At 44.7% G+C, this 16285-nt stretch overlaps 1 protein-coding gene across 2 annotated transcripts in view; it reads left to right on the top strand.

The window, feature by feature from the left end:
- Positions 1-1335: 1335 nt before the first annotated feature.
- LOC138489592 (interleukin-18-like) overlaps positions 1336-16285 on the top strand; it is a 102140-nt gene continuing 87190 nt past the window's right edge. The window contains exons 1-3 of one of the 2 annotated variants that reach the window (XM_069617297.1): positions 1336-1552; positions 9235-9311; positions 12653-12717. In XM_069617297.1, coding sequence (XP_069473398.1) covers positions 9262-9311; positions 12653-12717 — 115 coding nt within the window. In that variant the 5' untranslated portion in view covers positions 1336-1552; positions 9235-9261. Of the gene's footprint in view, positions 1553-8001; positions 8135-9234; positions 9312-12652; positions 12718-16285 lie in introns of those variants that run through there. The other variant, XM_069617298.1, reaches the window with a different exon arrangement.

The raw sequence follows: 16285 nt of genomic DNA, 5'->3' as shown, positions 1-16285 counted from the left end.
CTGCTTATAAGGCCCACTTCTTTTGTTTAGCCCTTCGCAGGCTTTTGGGTTGTTTTGGCGCCTTGGCGCTGTTCCGTCCCCTGCCCTCCCTTTCCCAGGGGGAGGGTAACCGGTTGTAAGGCACATGACCCTGCAGCGGTTAAAATGCTGCCTCCTCCATTTTGCTTCTGGTCTTTCTCGTCGTCAGCGACTTTGTGCTCTCTCACTCTCCTTTCTCGGGCAGCATGATCTTGCAGATCTGTTCTCTATGTCTCTCTGTGTCAGAGCAGTCTGGTATGTGCTTGCTCTCTCTCTCTATCTCTCTCTCTCTTTCTTTCTCTCTCTCTCTCTCTCCAAAATATGTTCTAGATTCCTCACTGGGGTCTCTTTCCAGCCTTCTCCTATGTCTCCTTCTCTCTACCTCTCTTTCTGTGCCCTGCCTCCATTTCTCTCTCACTGTCTCACTGTCCCTCTTTGTCACTCTCTTTCTCTCTCACTGTCTCTTCTTGTCCCTCTCCTCCTGTGCCCCGCCTTTCTGTCTCACTGTCTCTCTTTCTCCCTCTCTTTCTGTGCCCCCCTTTCTGTCTCACTGTCTCTCTTTGTCCCTCTCTCTATATCCTCCTCTGTGGAACTTTCTCCCCCTCTGTCTTTCCCTCCTCCTCTTTGATTGCCCCCTCGTTCTACCTTTCTGTGTGAATCGCTGTCCCTGATTCTCTCTCTCTCTCTCCTCTCTCTTTCTCCCCACCCTTCCTCTCATTCTGTCTGTCTTTGTCATTTTACCCCTCTCTGCCTTCTTTTCTTGTCATCCTTCTCTCACTTCCTGCCATTCTCTCCCTCACCTTCCATCGCCCCCCACTCCTCTTCTATTCCTGCTTCCCTTGCCCATCCCTTTCCCCGCCCCTCTATTTCCTACACTCCTTCTGTCTGTGCATCGGGTGCTTTTTTGAGGTCCATCTCTCTGGGTGTAGGTCTCCTTCATCTCTCGTGCAGTATCTCTCTCTTTCTGTTTCTCTGCCCCTCATGCTCTTTCTCTCTGGTTTCATGTGCTACTACTTCCTCCAACCCCCTTTTTTAACTGCGTTTTTTTCCTCGTGTCTTTTACAACTTTGCTGCAAAATCTGTGGGGAGACCACACCTGCCCCCCCGCCGCCCCCTAGGCAACCTCACATATTCCCCATCCCATAATACCCCACCCAATCACACTGCATTTTGTGTCAAAGGTTCTGTGAACAAAAGTGCATTGAAGGACTTCTGCAGGGACTTTGCTGCAGTGCGGCAGAAAGACCGGATACCACCTCTCCCAGTCTCCCCTCCCCTTCCTCATTTCTCTCCCCGCCTTGTCACTCACCCTCCTTATTTATCACTCTCTCTCAGAGTGTGATTTAGTGCAAGGGCCTCTCCGGGATCCTCCCCCGTATTGCCCAGAATGTGACCTGCGATGCCAGGGAAGGAGGGGCCGGGGCTGTGTTGCTAATGATTTACCTGAGCCTATCACTATGCTGTAGCAATCGTGTGGGATCTGCGTCAGGGAGAGGTTGCGCGTGGGTGCATAGCAGTAGCTGTGTACTGTGAGGTAAGATCCCCTGCTAACTTGTAGAAATCAGTGTTGAGTGTGTGAGTCAGGGCTGCATATTATGTAGGGAACCAGAGATTTAAAATCAAAAACTGGAACAGCCCCCTGTCACAAAAGTAAGACTGCAATCTGACAGTAGCTGCCAAAACAAACATAGGACTAGACCTCTTTTGCGCTCTGAGAGGATGTGTTCCAGTTTGTAATGTCATAACTTGGGCAGCGATTGCAGAATTTGGAACGCTAAACCAGGTTATCTGAATACGAAAAACTATGTGCCCAACTGCAAGTCAAGCAATTATAGCAACACATTTTAAAATCTGTTGTTGCACGATTATTTTGCCCGGCTATTTGGGCAGATGTTCAGAGACCACTCTGAGCAATGATCCAAGTGGCAATTCTTCTCGGGGTTTTATGTAGGGGAGGGGTTGCATTTTAAGACTGCGCCTGCACCCTTCCTCTGCATCACCTCTCCTCCCTTAAAACATTGGTTGCGCCCCATTTGCGAGAGCCACCCAAACAGTTGCTGACAGCAGCATGACCAGAGAAAAAAACACAGATGTCTTTAAAGAGGGCTGAGGGTCAAACGTTTCGCATGGTGCAAGTAGACTGAGAGCAGCAATGCCATGTGGGCACCCCCTGGTCTCTCCACTATCTGTGTGGCTATAGATATGTAGATCAGCTTAAAAAGTACAGCTTTGTTTTGGGTTGTAGGTTTGAATACTTAGATCCATTTGTATTTGACTGATTGAATGCATTTGCCTAAATATTGGACCCCCTTTACTGAAGCTCAGGCACAGACACGTCTACGTATTTCATTGACTCATTGTTTGCGGAGTTGCACAAAGAAAGGGTGTGTTTATGTGTGAAGTGGGAAGCTGGATGTATTCTGCAGCGTGAAGCTATGGATTGCTTAGTCACTATATGGGGTGCATTTGGTTGAGGGTCATTTGTAACATTTTAGGCAAATGTATGCAATACCCTTAGAGCCATCCAATTGAAGATGATGTCGGTGCTTCAGAAAACACCATTTGTCGGTTCCATTTCTGCAAGAATGATTGCTCTTAAAGGACTCCTTTTAAGGCATGTCCAACCTCCTCTTCAGATCTAGGCCTCTACAATAGACACCCAATAGACAGACCGGCCCTGGAGTGTATTATAAATGCAAGGAATGCCCATAGTTGCTAATTGTTGTAAACATAATCTGGGTAGACCCCACCCTTCAAGACCCACACCGACTTGCCACTTGTCAGGCGTTCCTTACATCCCATATGCATTCACAGAAATATTGGGCCAGGTGTGCTTTACAATTCTTCAACGTGCTGCCTTTATAATACAAACAAGGTTGCAGGGGCCCCTCTCTAGAAAGAACATGGCATGATAACCTGTTGTTTGTTTTTTTCCCACTTTGAGAGTCCGCATCCATCGCTTTTTGCTCGCTGTACTTTTCCCAAAGGAGGAATATCCATTTGCATATCAGTCTTCGTCCCGCCCACAAGGTCATTCCAGCACCGAAATGCCAGGCAAACCTCCTTTGAACAAGAGTGCCAACAGCAACCCCATACGCGTGTTTCAGCCTTGTTGGACCTCATCAGTGAGGTGGAGATTTGCCTCTCTGAGCACAGTGAGCAAGGGGTCCATGTCTGGGTTCCCCCAGGCCACATTTTTGCTGATCTGCCAAATTCAATGTTTTTACTGTGTTGACTGTACTTTTAATCAGAGCCTTAGCAAATCTCTTAGCAAGGGCAAAGTAGCCCCCACTGCCTTGCTCCAAATATCTCCTACAGATCAGACACCACAATGTGCTTTTTTCTCTCTAACAAAGAGTGGTCCCTATGGCCCTCCCTCAGTCCAACTATCTCATACAGATCAGAAACCACAATGTGTTTCTTTCCTTCTGACACAAAGTGGCACCCATGCCCACTCCCTCTCTCCAACTGTCTCCTACAGATCAAACAGCACAATATGCTTCTTTACCTCTGACACAGAGTGGCACCCATGCCCATGCCACGTCCTCCCTCCAACTATCTCCTACATATCAGGCACCACCATGTGATTTTCCTCGGACACAGAGTGGCACCCATGCCAACTACCTCACTGAACTATATCTTACAGATCAGACACCACACGTTTCTTCACTCCCTCTGATGCAGAGTGGCACCCATGCCCACTCCATCCCTCCAACTGTCTCCTACCAATCAGACAGCACAATGTGCTGCTTTCCCTCTTGTGCACAGTGGCACTCATGCCAACTATCTCACTCAACTATCTCCTACAGAAGAGACACCACAATATGCTTCCTTCCTTCTGGCACAGAGTGGCACCCATGCCCACTACCTAGCAGATCTATCGCCTACAGAAGAGACACCACAATGTGCTTCCTTCTCTCTGACACAGAGTGACACCCATGCCCACTCCATCCCCCTCAACTATCACCTACCGATCAGACACCACAAACAGCTTCTTTCTGTCTGACACACAGTGGCACAAATGCCCACTACCTCACACAACAATCTCCTGCAGATCAGACACCACAATGTGCTTCTTTCTCAGACCCACCCCCTCACTGCAACCATTTCCAAAAGTTTAGGCACCACAATGTGCTTCTGTCCCTCTGACAAATAGTGGCACTTATGCCCGTCCCCTCAGTCCAACAAGCTCCTACAGATCAGACACCACAATCTGCTTCTTTCCCTCTGACACAAAGTCACACCCATTCCCACTGTCAACTATCTCCCTTAATTCAGACACCACAATGTCCTTCTGTCCCTCTGACAGAGCATGGGACCCATGATCCCCCCTCACTCCAACAATCTCCTACAGATCAGACACCACAATGGGCCCCTTTAAGTATGACGCAGAGTGGCCTTCATGCCCACGTCCTCCCTCCAACTAACTCCTACAGATTAGACACCTTAGTATGCTCCTTTCCCCATGACCACTCCCTCCCTCCAACTATCTCCTACCGATCAGACACCATACTATGCTCCTTTCCCCATGACCACTCCCTCCCTCCAATTATCTCCTACCGATCAGACACCATAGTATGCTCCTTTCCCCATGATCACTCCCTCCCTCCAATTATCTCCTACCGATCAGACACCATAGTATGCTCCTTTCCCCATGACCACTCCCTCCCTCCAACTATCTCCTACTGATCAGACACCATAGTATGCTCCTTTCCCCATGACTACTCTCTCCCTCCAACTATCTCCTACCGATCAGACACCACAATGTGCTTCGTTCCCTCTGACACAATAGCAGTAGGCACATCATATTCATAACTCGTTGTAATAGCTAAAGAAATTAATGGGTGTATTAATTTCCATGAAAATGATGAAGGATACATTTGTGGAGGAAATTCTGTTTGTCTTGTATTTAAAAATCGGAGAACAATACAATCATCCTGGTAAACACAGCACATTAATAAAGGTTCATTATCAGGACCTATTAAAAGTCCTGCTGTGAGAGTGAAAAAATACATCAGGTATTGATTAAAAACTCTGAGTGAACACATGTTTTGCTGGTGGCGGCTTCTTCTGGGCTCTTCAATATCAATAGACCAGAGAGAGTCTGCCAGAAAAAAAGATTCACAAGCCATCTCCGGAGTGCATTGGGAGGCTGTCCTTTAATTTGTTTTGGAAGCGGTTAGAAATGTGTATAGTAATTCTGTTGTTGCCACTTTTTGGTGTTAAGGGTATTACTGCCAAATGGACTGCATCTTTGAATTCCATGTTTTCTCCTTGAAGTGGTTGCTCTACCTCCAGCAACATGCTGGAGATGAATCCTGCCTTTTAAGGCAACACATCACTGTATTTACCTCAGCAGAATGACCAGTCACGGTTAGGGGTGTGCTGAATAGTAGACATATGTATTCGGCCGAATACCGAATAGTTGGAAAAATATTCGGCCGGAGCCGAATATGTACCGAATAGTTGCCTTTTTAATAAATAAAGTTATGTTGACAAGATAAACACGTTGTAAATGAACACACAGACTTTAAAATATGTACATCCATCCGTTATTGCATTTCCTTTTCTTTGTTGTCTACAGAAAACATTTGTGTAAACCATGAAAGGAATACATTATCAGAAAATAAACTGTTCAAAAATAGCACAGTTTGTATTTGTGTGCATTAATATGTGTTTCTTGTTCGGCTGGGTCCAAGTAAGACTATCCCAAAAGTAAAGTATGCATGCATGCAATCACTGTGAGTGGAGACTGGGATGTGTGTTCTTGTTCTTTCAAATTTTGCTTTTGGGCCGGCCCATCTTTAGCCTTCTGTGTCCAGCAGGACTCTGACACACAAAAGGAGTCATCACAACTCTGATTACTTAAACATTTATGTATTAGAAATTATAAAAGGCCTTACTAATAACAAAGAGACAACTTCAAAAAGTAATATCCCAATCTTTCCGAATGAATGCATGCTCCTTCAAGTAGAAGGTGAAGCGCCCACTCAGTGATAGGCTGCATGAGAGTTTCTCCCTTTGTTCTTCAGGGTGGGCCTTGAAGGAGACATTATGGTGGAGAGAGGAGGAGGGAGGGGTCGCAGATTTCAGTGCTATGAATATGTTTGCACCCCCAACATGTGGCGAACAGGCCCAGCAATTCATCGTTCCTATAACTGATCCAATAATTGTCCTCTTAATTAATGCACATGCAAGTAGCAGTCCCTGTTCACACATGCTCTCGACGCCAGTGGGGCAATTTATAACTCTTATGGCACCTTGGCACTCTCTGTGTCACATGTGCTGTCATTGAGTTGTGTGCATGTTACTGTCTGGCATGTTTGCAGAAAGCCAGGTGGGATCATTCCGAGGAAGTGTCTAATTAGCCACACTTAACTGGGCAGTGAGGTCTCCTCCTAGCCAGGGGCAGTCAATCAGGGAGGAGTGCAGGGGGTCTAACAAGCTAAAGCCAGTGAGAATTAAGGGCAGGGGCTCGGGAGTGAGGGATGCCGGCCCACAGAGATTAAAGTCAGCTCTGATCACTTGAACTGCGCTTTCACTACTACAGTAAATAAAATTACTGTTTATAGGACCATTACTGCCAGGGGAGGTTTCATTGGGGGTGAAAGATCATCGAGACACATGCAGCAAAGTAGAAACACACAGTGCACTGTGAATGCCTTTACCCTGTCTTTCTCTGACCCTCTCAAGTTCCAACTCCTCAAGCCACCTTTATGCTTTTCTCACTCTTGCTCTCTCTTTCTCCCCCTTGATCCCCTTCTCTTTCAGTCACGTTCTGTATTTGCTTGCCCTTCCCTCTTTCTCTCTCTCCCTCGCGGTCTCTTTACTTTGCTAGCTCCCTTCACCTTGCAGTCTTGCTGGCTGCCTCCTTTCTCCCTTTACTCTGTCGCTTCGCCTCCAGCCCCCCCTCTTCATCTCTCTGTCTTCTCTTGCTCCATATCCCAGTGTCTGCCATCCTTAATCAGTCTCCCTTTCACCAATCCCCTCTCTCTAATGATGCATTCCACTTCTCTTTCTCTCACCCTTCCTTCTCGTTCTCTCTGTGTCCCTCTGCCCACGTGCACTATGTTTTTCCCTCTCAGCTCTCCCTCTCCCTCTCCTTCTCGCCTTCTTTTCACCACCTGCCTGTTCACCCTCCCTCCCCCTTGTGCTCCCGGGCCCCTGTTGAGCTGTATCTTTCAGCTCACAGGATAGTGCCCAGGCCTCCCGCAGAGAGCTAATGGGTGTGGCGCTGCCCCGTGTGGGACACGCACGTGGCGGCGTGATGTTACACGCCGCTGTGCGCTGTATAAATAAACAGGGCGTTCCCGGCCGCGGCAGAGCGACCGGGAAGCCCGAACTGGAAGGACGTGTGAGCAGTGTGGTCCTTTCAGGGTGGGGTCTTGCGGGCACGCATGGGGCCAAGGACAAACCCCCAACAATGGGTGCTGCAAGCCGGTTTCAATAGCCCAGCCCAGAAGAGCAGCAATCACAAAATAACAAACGGCTCGGCACTGAAAGCAGGCCTTGCCAACCCCCTCTTTTTTGGGTCAGAGGCCCCCCCCTGGCTGATTAAAAGCCTGCCTTTGCCATTATGTATGACATGGGGCCGGGGGTGAAAATTCATCCTAGTGCCTGTGGCTCCTAGAAGAACTCTATAAACTAAAATAAACATCTACAAAGGATGCCAGAAAAAGGTAATCTTTAACACAATTAAACATTCAGGCACATATAAAATATAACAATTGTGCATTTTCTGAATGTGGGCGGGCTATTCTTCAAAAATTAGAGTGTTCTCTGTCCGAGAGCTGGACCTGCAGCTCGCAGAGCCCTGCTCGTTTCACCTCTTTCTGTAACTTCCTGTGCCGGCTTTCACAACTTCTGCTGTCTGCTGCTATCTGGGGGGATGCGGTTTTATTACCACAGGACTAGCATATTGTAGAAAAATATTGCATCATTACGAAAAGAACGGATGCAGCCATTCAAACAAAGGATGCAGCCATTCGAACTACAAATAGCAGCGCTCTGGTCACCTGAATTCTACTCGGCGTGAATGCGAGAGTGTCAGGAACACGAATGGGTGACACGAAATGCCCATGACGGAAAACCTACAAAGACTTGGGAGAGGTCATGAGTAAGCATTCTGTCACTTTTCCAGCTTCCCCTTTCATTATGTTTGTAATTATTGATGTTAGCGGGAAACTGTGTTTGAACTAGAGGTGTAAAAAATTGGCTTCGAGTGCTGATACAAGTAAGTATTCTGCCGAAACCGAATAGCTTAATTCCGGCAGAATACTTACTCGAAGCCGAATTTCGGTACACCCCTAGTCACGGTAAATATGCCAAAATCTGCATGGCAGACTGTGGATTCTGAAAATGGAGATTAACATTGCCTCACCACCCCTCATCATCCCTTGGAAAAATCTATGGGACCATGTACTGACTTTACTGTCGAACTTGTAATGATGTAACTTCCTGATCAGTCACCCGTGCACAGTCCCCGGGCCTACCATGCACTTAGGGTCTGTAATTGTAACTCTACAGTCCGTGTCTCCTTGCACTATCCAGAGCTGCACTGCCCTTACTGCACTTACTCAGAGCATTGCTGCCCTGTTCTCTCCTCTCCCTTGCACCCCCCTCCTCCCTTTCCCCTTGATCTTTTTTTTCTCGCACTTGCAGTATCTGAATGACACAAGGCCTAGTAAGATTGTGTGTCTTATCCTCCCTCTGTCTTCCCTCCCTTGTCTTGTCGTGCATAGACACACTTGTGTATAGGTGCGTTATAAATGACATATATCTCATTGAGGGGAACCAATAGTATTCCACTTTTCAATGAAAGCCTGTGATTGGTGTGCTGCAAATGGAAAGTAGGTCAATGCAGTTTCTTTCACCCCATTGGCAGGGCTTATGATCAGGTTGTACCCAGGCTTCGTTAAAATAAAATAACCTTGAACTTAAGTGGCAACCACATTGTGGATGGAACAAAAGAACATTCTTGTTGAAGAGTAAAATGTATTTTCAGTGCGTTAACAGATGGTCATCGATAACCACTTTATTATATTGAACAAGTGTTAGTTGCAGGTTAAAGGCAAATGAATTAGCTTGTTTCTTCAGTCTGCTGTTTCTGCCGTCTACTATGAGGACACAAGTGCTTACTATCTCCGCAAAGGTCAGCTAGCATAGACTGCCTGTGTGACCCACTGTAGTTACCTCTAGTGACTTTCTTGTTTGCAGGTGGTTGTAACTGATCCCATTTCCACAATGGATCCCAATCATTGCTCTGATGAAGCTGCGGAAAGCGGAGACGGCAAGTAAGTGATACATGTAACCCCGCCCCTGTTCATTCAAGCTGCTGGGAATTACACTCATGACTGTGAGTATGCCAGTAAGGGAGAAGGGCAGTGGATTACTCTGCATCGTTGTGAGTTTGGTGGTGCAACATATTGTTGGTAGTGTGTTACCACCACTTCTTTACCAACAGTTTTACTGTACTTTGGCTTGAGAGGATAGTTCATGTCTTGGAAGCATGATGATGCCGAGCAAGGTGTCCGCTCATTTGGTCGAAAAAAAAAGATCGAATGACCATTTGGTCGAAACCAAATGGTCGAAAGAAAAATGGTTGAATTGTTTGTTTTATTTATTTATATATTTGTTTTCGTTTTGTTTGGTTAAAAAAAAAATAATATATAAAAAGGGTGGTTCGGGGGGGAACCCCCCCAAAAAAAATGTCAAAACATTTTTTAAAAAATTCGACTATTTGGATTTCGACCATTTGGTGTCGACTGGTAACCGACCAACACAGGTTCGATCCCCGGGTCCGCGCTTAGAAACATATGGGTATTAAGCACATTATAAATGACCCATTACAATTACTGCCACATTCTGAGTTGGCATTGAAGTGGAGAATTTACCTCCCATGAAGTGCTGGAGATAAATGCTCCATTTTATGCCAAAAACATGGTGGAATTACCACAATGTCAAATCCCCTTTGGTTTCCTCTGCACTCCCTGAATGGGGACTAAAGGCCGCCATGCTGTCACTCGTAATCCAGCTGCAATTCCGCCAGACCAAGTGGAAGTATCAGTCATTGATGTTGGCAGTCATTTCGACTGAATTACCAGCAAACACAGAATGATTTTGACTTTTTCTTGGCATCGTTGCCCAATGTGCATGATTATACAATCCAGATGTGCTGGAGGCACAGTTAGAGCTGCCAGGTGCCGACACTACTAGAGGCAGTGATCAGCACCTGGTGAGATGTTTCACAAGGAATAGTCTTCATTTCCTTCCTGACGTGCAGGAATGGGCGGCCTGGTTATAGGTGGGAACAAGCATTGAATGTAGAGGTCATTGTACTGCATGGGTCCACAACCTTTGGATCTCTACATGTTTTGAGCTGCAGCTGCCAGTAGCGTCAGCAAGAATTGTCAATGCTGAGCAATCATGGGAGCCAAAGCCCTGTGTGGCGTGAGTGCGTTGTGTTCATGATGCTCAGACACTGCGGTAGGCCCCATGCAACACGGATTCTCTTTGTTGTTCTGCCGAATGCCCTGAGCTCCAGGCAGGTAGTGTTAAATGCTTGATTTAGGAGGATCAAAAGGCGCTAGACGTCTGGCCCACCAGCAAGATCTTTGCACAAATTGCAACGTTGATTTCCTTGCTATCAGTCACAGACACCACAAAACTACACTGGCTGTTTGGCAGCCAATCAAATTTGATATGTGCAGCAGGGGAGGAGCCAAGCTGAACCACACTCACACTTGTGATAGGACAGGTCAGCAGGAGCAGCCTCGAGGACAGCAAGGTAAATTAGTTCAGTATATTTGAAAATATTTTACTCAAATGTTACATGATACGTGCTGTTCTTCATCTTTCCTCTAGCACGATTGGCCTAAGTTATTTGTTTTACTTAAAGACGTTTCTGTAACTCCATGGTTTGAAAATGCACGAATGTGAAAACAAATCGATTCAGAGATTTAGATGCAACTGAACAGCTCTACTCCGTGACCATCGCTGGGCCCGCCTAATGTGTACACAAGTCTGCATAACCACCCACACAGACATCTGTGGCTTCACAATATTTTAGCTCTTGCAGCCATCCACCCAGCTACAGTATGATATGATAAGGCATTTGTAACGGGCCTATACACAAGTGTTTCAAGGCGCGACAAGGCAGGGAGGGGGGAACAAGAGGAAGACAGACAACAATCCTACTAGGCCAGGTGTCATTCATTTCGCGCAAGTGCAGGGGTAGGGGAAGGGAAAAAGTGCATGGGGAAGGGGAGGGGGGAAGTGCAGTACAAGTAAGTAGAATAAAATAAATAAATAGGGCCAGCTGGTGGCAAGTGCAAGGTAAGTGCAGACAAGTGCTGGGAGGGGGGGCTGTAGGGATACAGAGACAGTCCCGCAGTGCAGGGGTTGCCAGGGAGGCAGTGCAAGTGGAGAGTGGCTGGGCCCAGGACCGAGGTCAGTGAGAGTGGCCCAGTTGCAGATTCAGTGCAGTTTCAGTGAAGAATTTAGCAGGGGAGAGGGAGAGAGAAAGCAGAAGCAAAGAGGAAGGTTTTGAGGTGCTTCCGGAACCGGAGATGGTTCTCCTCAAGTTTCAGGGAGGGTCAGCTTTCTCACATGCCGTGTCTGATTAGCTCTTCCTACAGGATAATGTGAACTTTCCCGAGTCGTTCACTGCTTGTTCTCTCTAATCCTTGCACACTTCACCCCCAAGCTAAGACTCAGATTCCTATTGCACAGATTCGTATAGTTTTCATTCCCCCTAGTCTACGTAGCACTATTTTACACCCTCATTATCTGGCTAACCACTTGTTCTTATGTTTGGGCTATTACAAGAGCTCTTAGGGGTTATGCCTCAACCATCAGTAAATGTCCTATTGTAAGTCATTTTTGATTGACATTGCCATCTATGGTCTTAAAATAAATACACATACAGATACAGCACTGGCATTGCTTTGCAAAGCCAAGGCAATTAATGTTCTTACCCTGGCTGGTATGGCCAGGCTGGCAGTCCTAGCCATGGCATTATTGGTCGAAACAGTCATGGGTGTGTTCTTTCCATACTGCCGTTATTGGGCAAAGCAAAGTGTGTTTATAAAAAGGTACTTTTAGGCTGGCAGGGCCAGAATTAGCGTTAGTGTTTAAAGACATCACGGGAATGTTCTTATAATTATAGGACTAACATTGTGGGGTGAAACCAAGACAAGTGTCTGAAGACAGTGGCTGGCAGTACTGGCAAATTCCTTCAGGGAGTGTGTTTCTACAGTAGAAATGCAAGCAAATTTTGTGGAACCAGCATCCTGAAAATGTGTTGGAAAATGCTTCTGTGTAATGTTGTTGACCTGGAATCTTTTGAATTTTGTTCATGTGTTGCCTAACATAACCAGTTGTAAATTGTGTGCCTTTTTACCTAATGTTTAATTTAAAGTGTACGAAATGTCACAAGAGAAACCTCCACCCCAACACGAGATCCCGCCTTGCTTGTTGTGGGGTTTGTTTGCTTTGTTTTAATTCCCTTCTTTAAAAAAAAAAAAACAGATGCCAGTGTTCATATGACCCTTACTTCAATTGAAAGAAAGAGGTGAATGTTGATTTTAACCACTAACCACTGTTTTCCACTTTCCCCTAATGGATTCATTTCAAGATGGCCACTAAGAGACTTTTCAACTTTATTCAACCGGGCTGCACATGAACTGTCGCCATCAACAGGTAATTTGTAGAGTATCATGTTTATGTGTTTAATAAATTTCACTTTTGATATTGCACTGCAAAAATGATCCCGGAAAACAATGAATTGTCAAGGAAAACTACACTATAAATCATTGCATGTCTCGTTTTCAGATGAACACCCATTTAAATATATAAACGTAAATGAGCGGAAATGGCTCTTTCCTCACCTTCCTCTCTCTCCTTCTTCCCAAAAGCTGTATTACGTTTTCGCAATGAGTGTTGTTTTTCTTCCCTAGCCACTCAGTTCTTATTAGTACATCTCATTATGTTTTCGTTTGCCTGGATTATTTCTTTCTTCCTCACTGTAATTAAATGAAATACACCTTCTACTGCCCAACACCAATTCAAAGTGTGTTTACATCGTTCCATGTGGAGGGGAGGCACTGATGAATTAGAAAGCATGAGAACCTGCCTGTGAAACCATGATGGCCCCTGGCGTCCCCTCCTGGTCTCCAGTCTCCTCTCCCTTGGGTCTGCAATGTTTTTACTCCTATGCTCCCCAGTCCCGTCCACCTCATTCTTCCTACCCCACCCCAGTCGCACACGCTACACCTGTCCCCCGCCTTTCCCAGCTCACCCATGATGCCTGCTCCTTCAGACTCTCTCTGTTTTCCCGCCGCTACTGCCAGCATGAACATAGGAAAAATACTCATTACTATTATTTATTTATGTGTTTTGTTTAATACAAAACCTTTTCAATAATGAAAACATATAAAAAAAACACACAGTAAAACTAAGCTTCAGCTGATTTGGATGAAACATAAAACATATATAAGAGTACAGGGTATCGAAAGCATATACAAATACATCTACAAATATATAAATACAGATACAAATACATACAAATGAAGGTAAGAGTTCAAAATCACGTATAGCTCAATGTACATAGAACTATACATCAGTTATTTTAGGTAAACATGTATACAAAATTCAAATTCAAGTATAAGTGCAAATTGAAGTATAATTCAGTGTGCATAGAACGTAGAACATAGTAGAAAATACCAATACAAATACCCATCCTTATAAAATTAATCTTTTTTTTTACAATTCATGTACACATCTATTTACAAATTTCATCCATTAAGATTGAACGATCATCATGTTCAAATACCAACTCCTGAAGCTTTGTTTCGCATCTCTAAAAGTTTAGACCCCCGATAAAAATCTCAATACTGCCAGAGTTAGTGCAACTGATTTGCTATGCAGCATGGCCCACCATAATTGCTCCAAGCAGACCAGTTCAGGGTTCATCACACTTTTTTAAAAAATATTGAATTTGCTGTCCTCTAAGGGCTTCACATTGAGTCAGCAGATGCAAAAGCATTTCCTTAGAATCTTCTGTGTTGCAAAAGCGACACATCATCATTTCCTCTGTTGCCTCCCCTCCACCGATAGATCTCCCTTGTCGGAAGTACGTTCAGTCTGAAGCACATAAAGCTTTAACACATTTTACTTAATGTGAAAGCTTTTTAGATAGGGCTCAGGGCATCCTAAAAATATTGGAGAAGAGATGATGTGTGAATATAGTTGCAAGCCCGATACTGCATCATTGATGAAAGCCCAGTTATTAAACTGTATCAGCCTTTTCACTTTAGCTGGAGAATGCAAGATAGTTTCCAGTGCCTCCCCCAACTTCATTAGCTGCAATAGACATTCTTCATGGAGCTTAAAGACAAAGCCCTCCTCTGAGACTCCATCCCTAACGCCCTTAATAAGTAGCACACATAGAGATTTTTTCATGCTCACTTATAGTTTCCGATAAAAACGCAATCTTTTCCAGTCCATCAAACTTTGTATTGATTATAGACCCAATTCATATCTGATTGCAAATAGTGGCACACACTCGGGTAATCAGTACAAAACGGACCGCCAAATCAGGGCTTTGTATTTATACATCTCTCTCACAGCGCATGCGGGAAACAATTCATGGCCATAGCACAGACGAGGAAGGATCTTAGAATAATAGAACCTTATTGTGGGAATCATAGAGAATTTTCCATATTTCCTATATATTTTTCTCATCTGGGTGACTTGTTTCAGTGCTTTCTCCCTCAGATAATTTCGATAGAAATACTTTTTTAGGTGATGAACTAATAGGACATCCCAAATAGTTAATGGACACATTCACAGTCTATCTTGTAATATTTAGAACCCAAGTGAAGCCAATCGGGTACATACATTTACTCAGTCTAATAACCACAGTCGTTTACAGATTTACTTTTAGATGGTTGTCCTCTATATACCTGTTAAAGGCAATGATAAGTCTTTGGCGCCCAATTTGTGTATGGTCGATTAATATAAAATTGTCTGCATATGCAGACTAGCACATTTTTCGACCCTCAATCTTTGGAGGTGCAGAGCAATTTAGCAGAGCAATCGGTCAGTCATTCAGTGGGGATGCCCTATCCCCTTTCTTATAAATAGGGACTATGTATGAGGTTTTCCAGGAGGTGGGAGTATACCTAGCTTTGACTATGTCTTTAAATAATAGATATAGGGCTTTGGACCAGAGATCTACATTATTTTTTCGAGTTGCATTCGTAAGTTGATTTGCTCACGCTGCTCTAGAAGAGCTGGCTTTGCCAATTAAAACCCAATGTCCTTTATAGTAAATTTCAAATCCCATACGTTGGCCTCTAGGGTAGTCTCTTCTGAGAGTTGTTGTTGCTCCCTCTCATATAAGTCCTCAGAACGGTCATCATGCTTTCTCCATCTCTTTGGTAAATGCTGGCTTGATGATTTTGTATCAAGTTGTTCAGTTTTTGTTTTATCTTAAGTATTGCCTTATGTTTTATGTTATTAAAGCCTGGCATTTTAGTAATTAACCAGATTTCTCGATGGCATATTCTTTTTTTAAATTCTAAACCATGGCATCAAATCCATGTTTATGTACTTTCCTGGTGACTATCCTCCCAGTTTCTTTCATCGCTTTATTAATTAGGTCCTGCACAAGAGGGCCGAAGGAGCCGTGCATCAATATCAGCAGTTTATTATCCAGAGTAGAACTCATGAATTCATTCAGGAAGAGAGCATTTAATAAAGAAATGTTACCCTCATGCCAAGTGACTCTGGATCGTTTACTATTCACATTCAAGGGAGCAGTATAGTATTTAATTGTTCTGTCAGTCTAGGGAACACAAGGTAACCTGTAGCATACTGTGATCACCAAACCCTGTGGGGACTATCTTGAACTCGGCCACCAGGTCCGTAAAACTGAGGTTCGAAGATGAATTCCAGTATAAATAAACTAACAAGATATACTGAGTTGGGAGCTTAGATTAATTCTCCAGTACCACTACGAGCACCCCTTTGGTTATCTGTAGATGATAAATCACACTTAGGCCCCAGCCATTTCTCACTGCAACAAGTAATACTTCCACCAGCCACCCTCTCGTGCCCTTAGACGTGGGTTATACTCACATATCATATCCATCCAAACTCGGGGGAGCTATCAGCCACATTTCTTGCAGACAAATTATAGAAAATTGACTGTGTTGATGACATAATTCAGGACTGGCACATAAGTTGGAAAAACCCATGGAGTTCC

Source organism: Ambystoma mexicanum, chromosome 9, assembly GCF_040938575.1.
Source record: "Ambystoma mexicanum isolate Mex_15411 chromosome 9, UKY_AmexF1_1, whole genome shotgun sequence".
NCBI lineage: Eukaryota > Metazoa > Chordata > Amphibia > Caudata > Ambystomatidae > Ambystoma > Ambystoma mexicanum.
The sequence above is the reverse complement of the archived record's forward strand: the minus strand, read 5'-3'. Positions and strand labels throughout refer to the sequence as shown.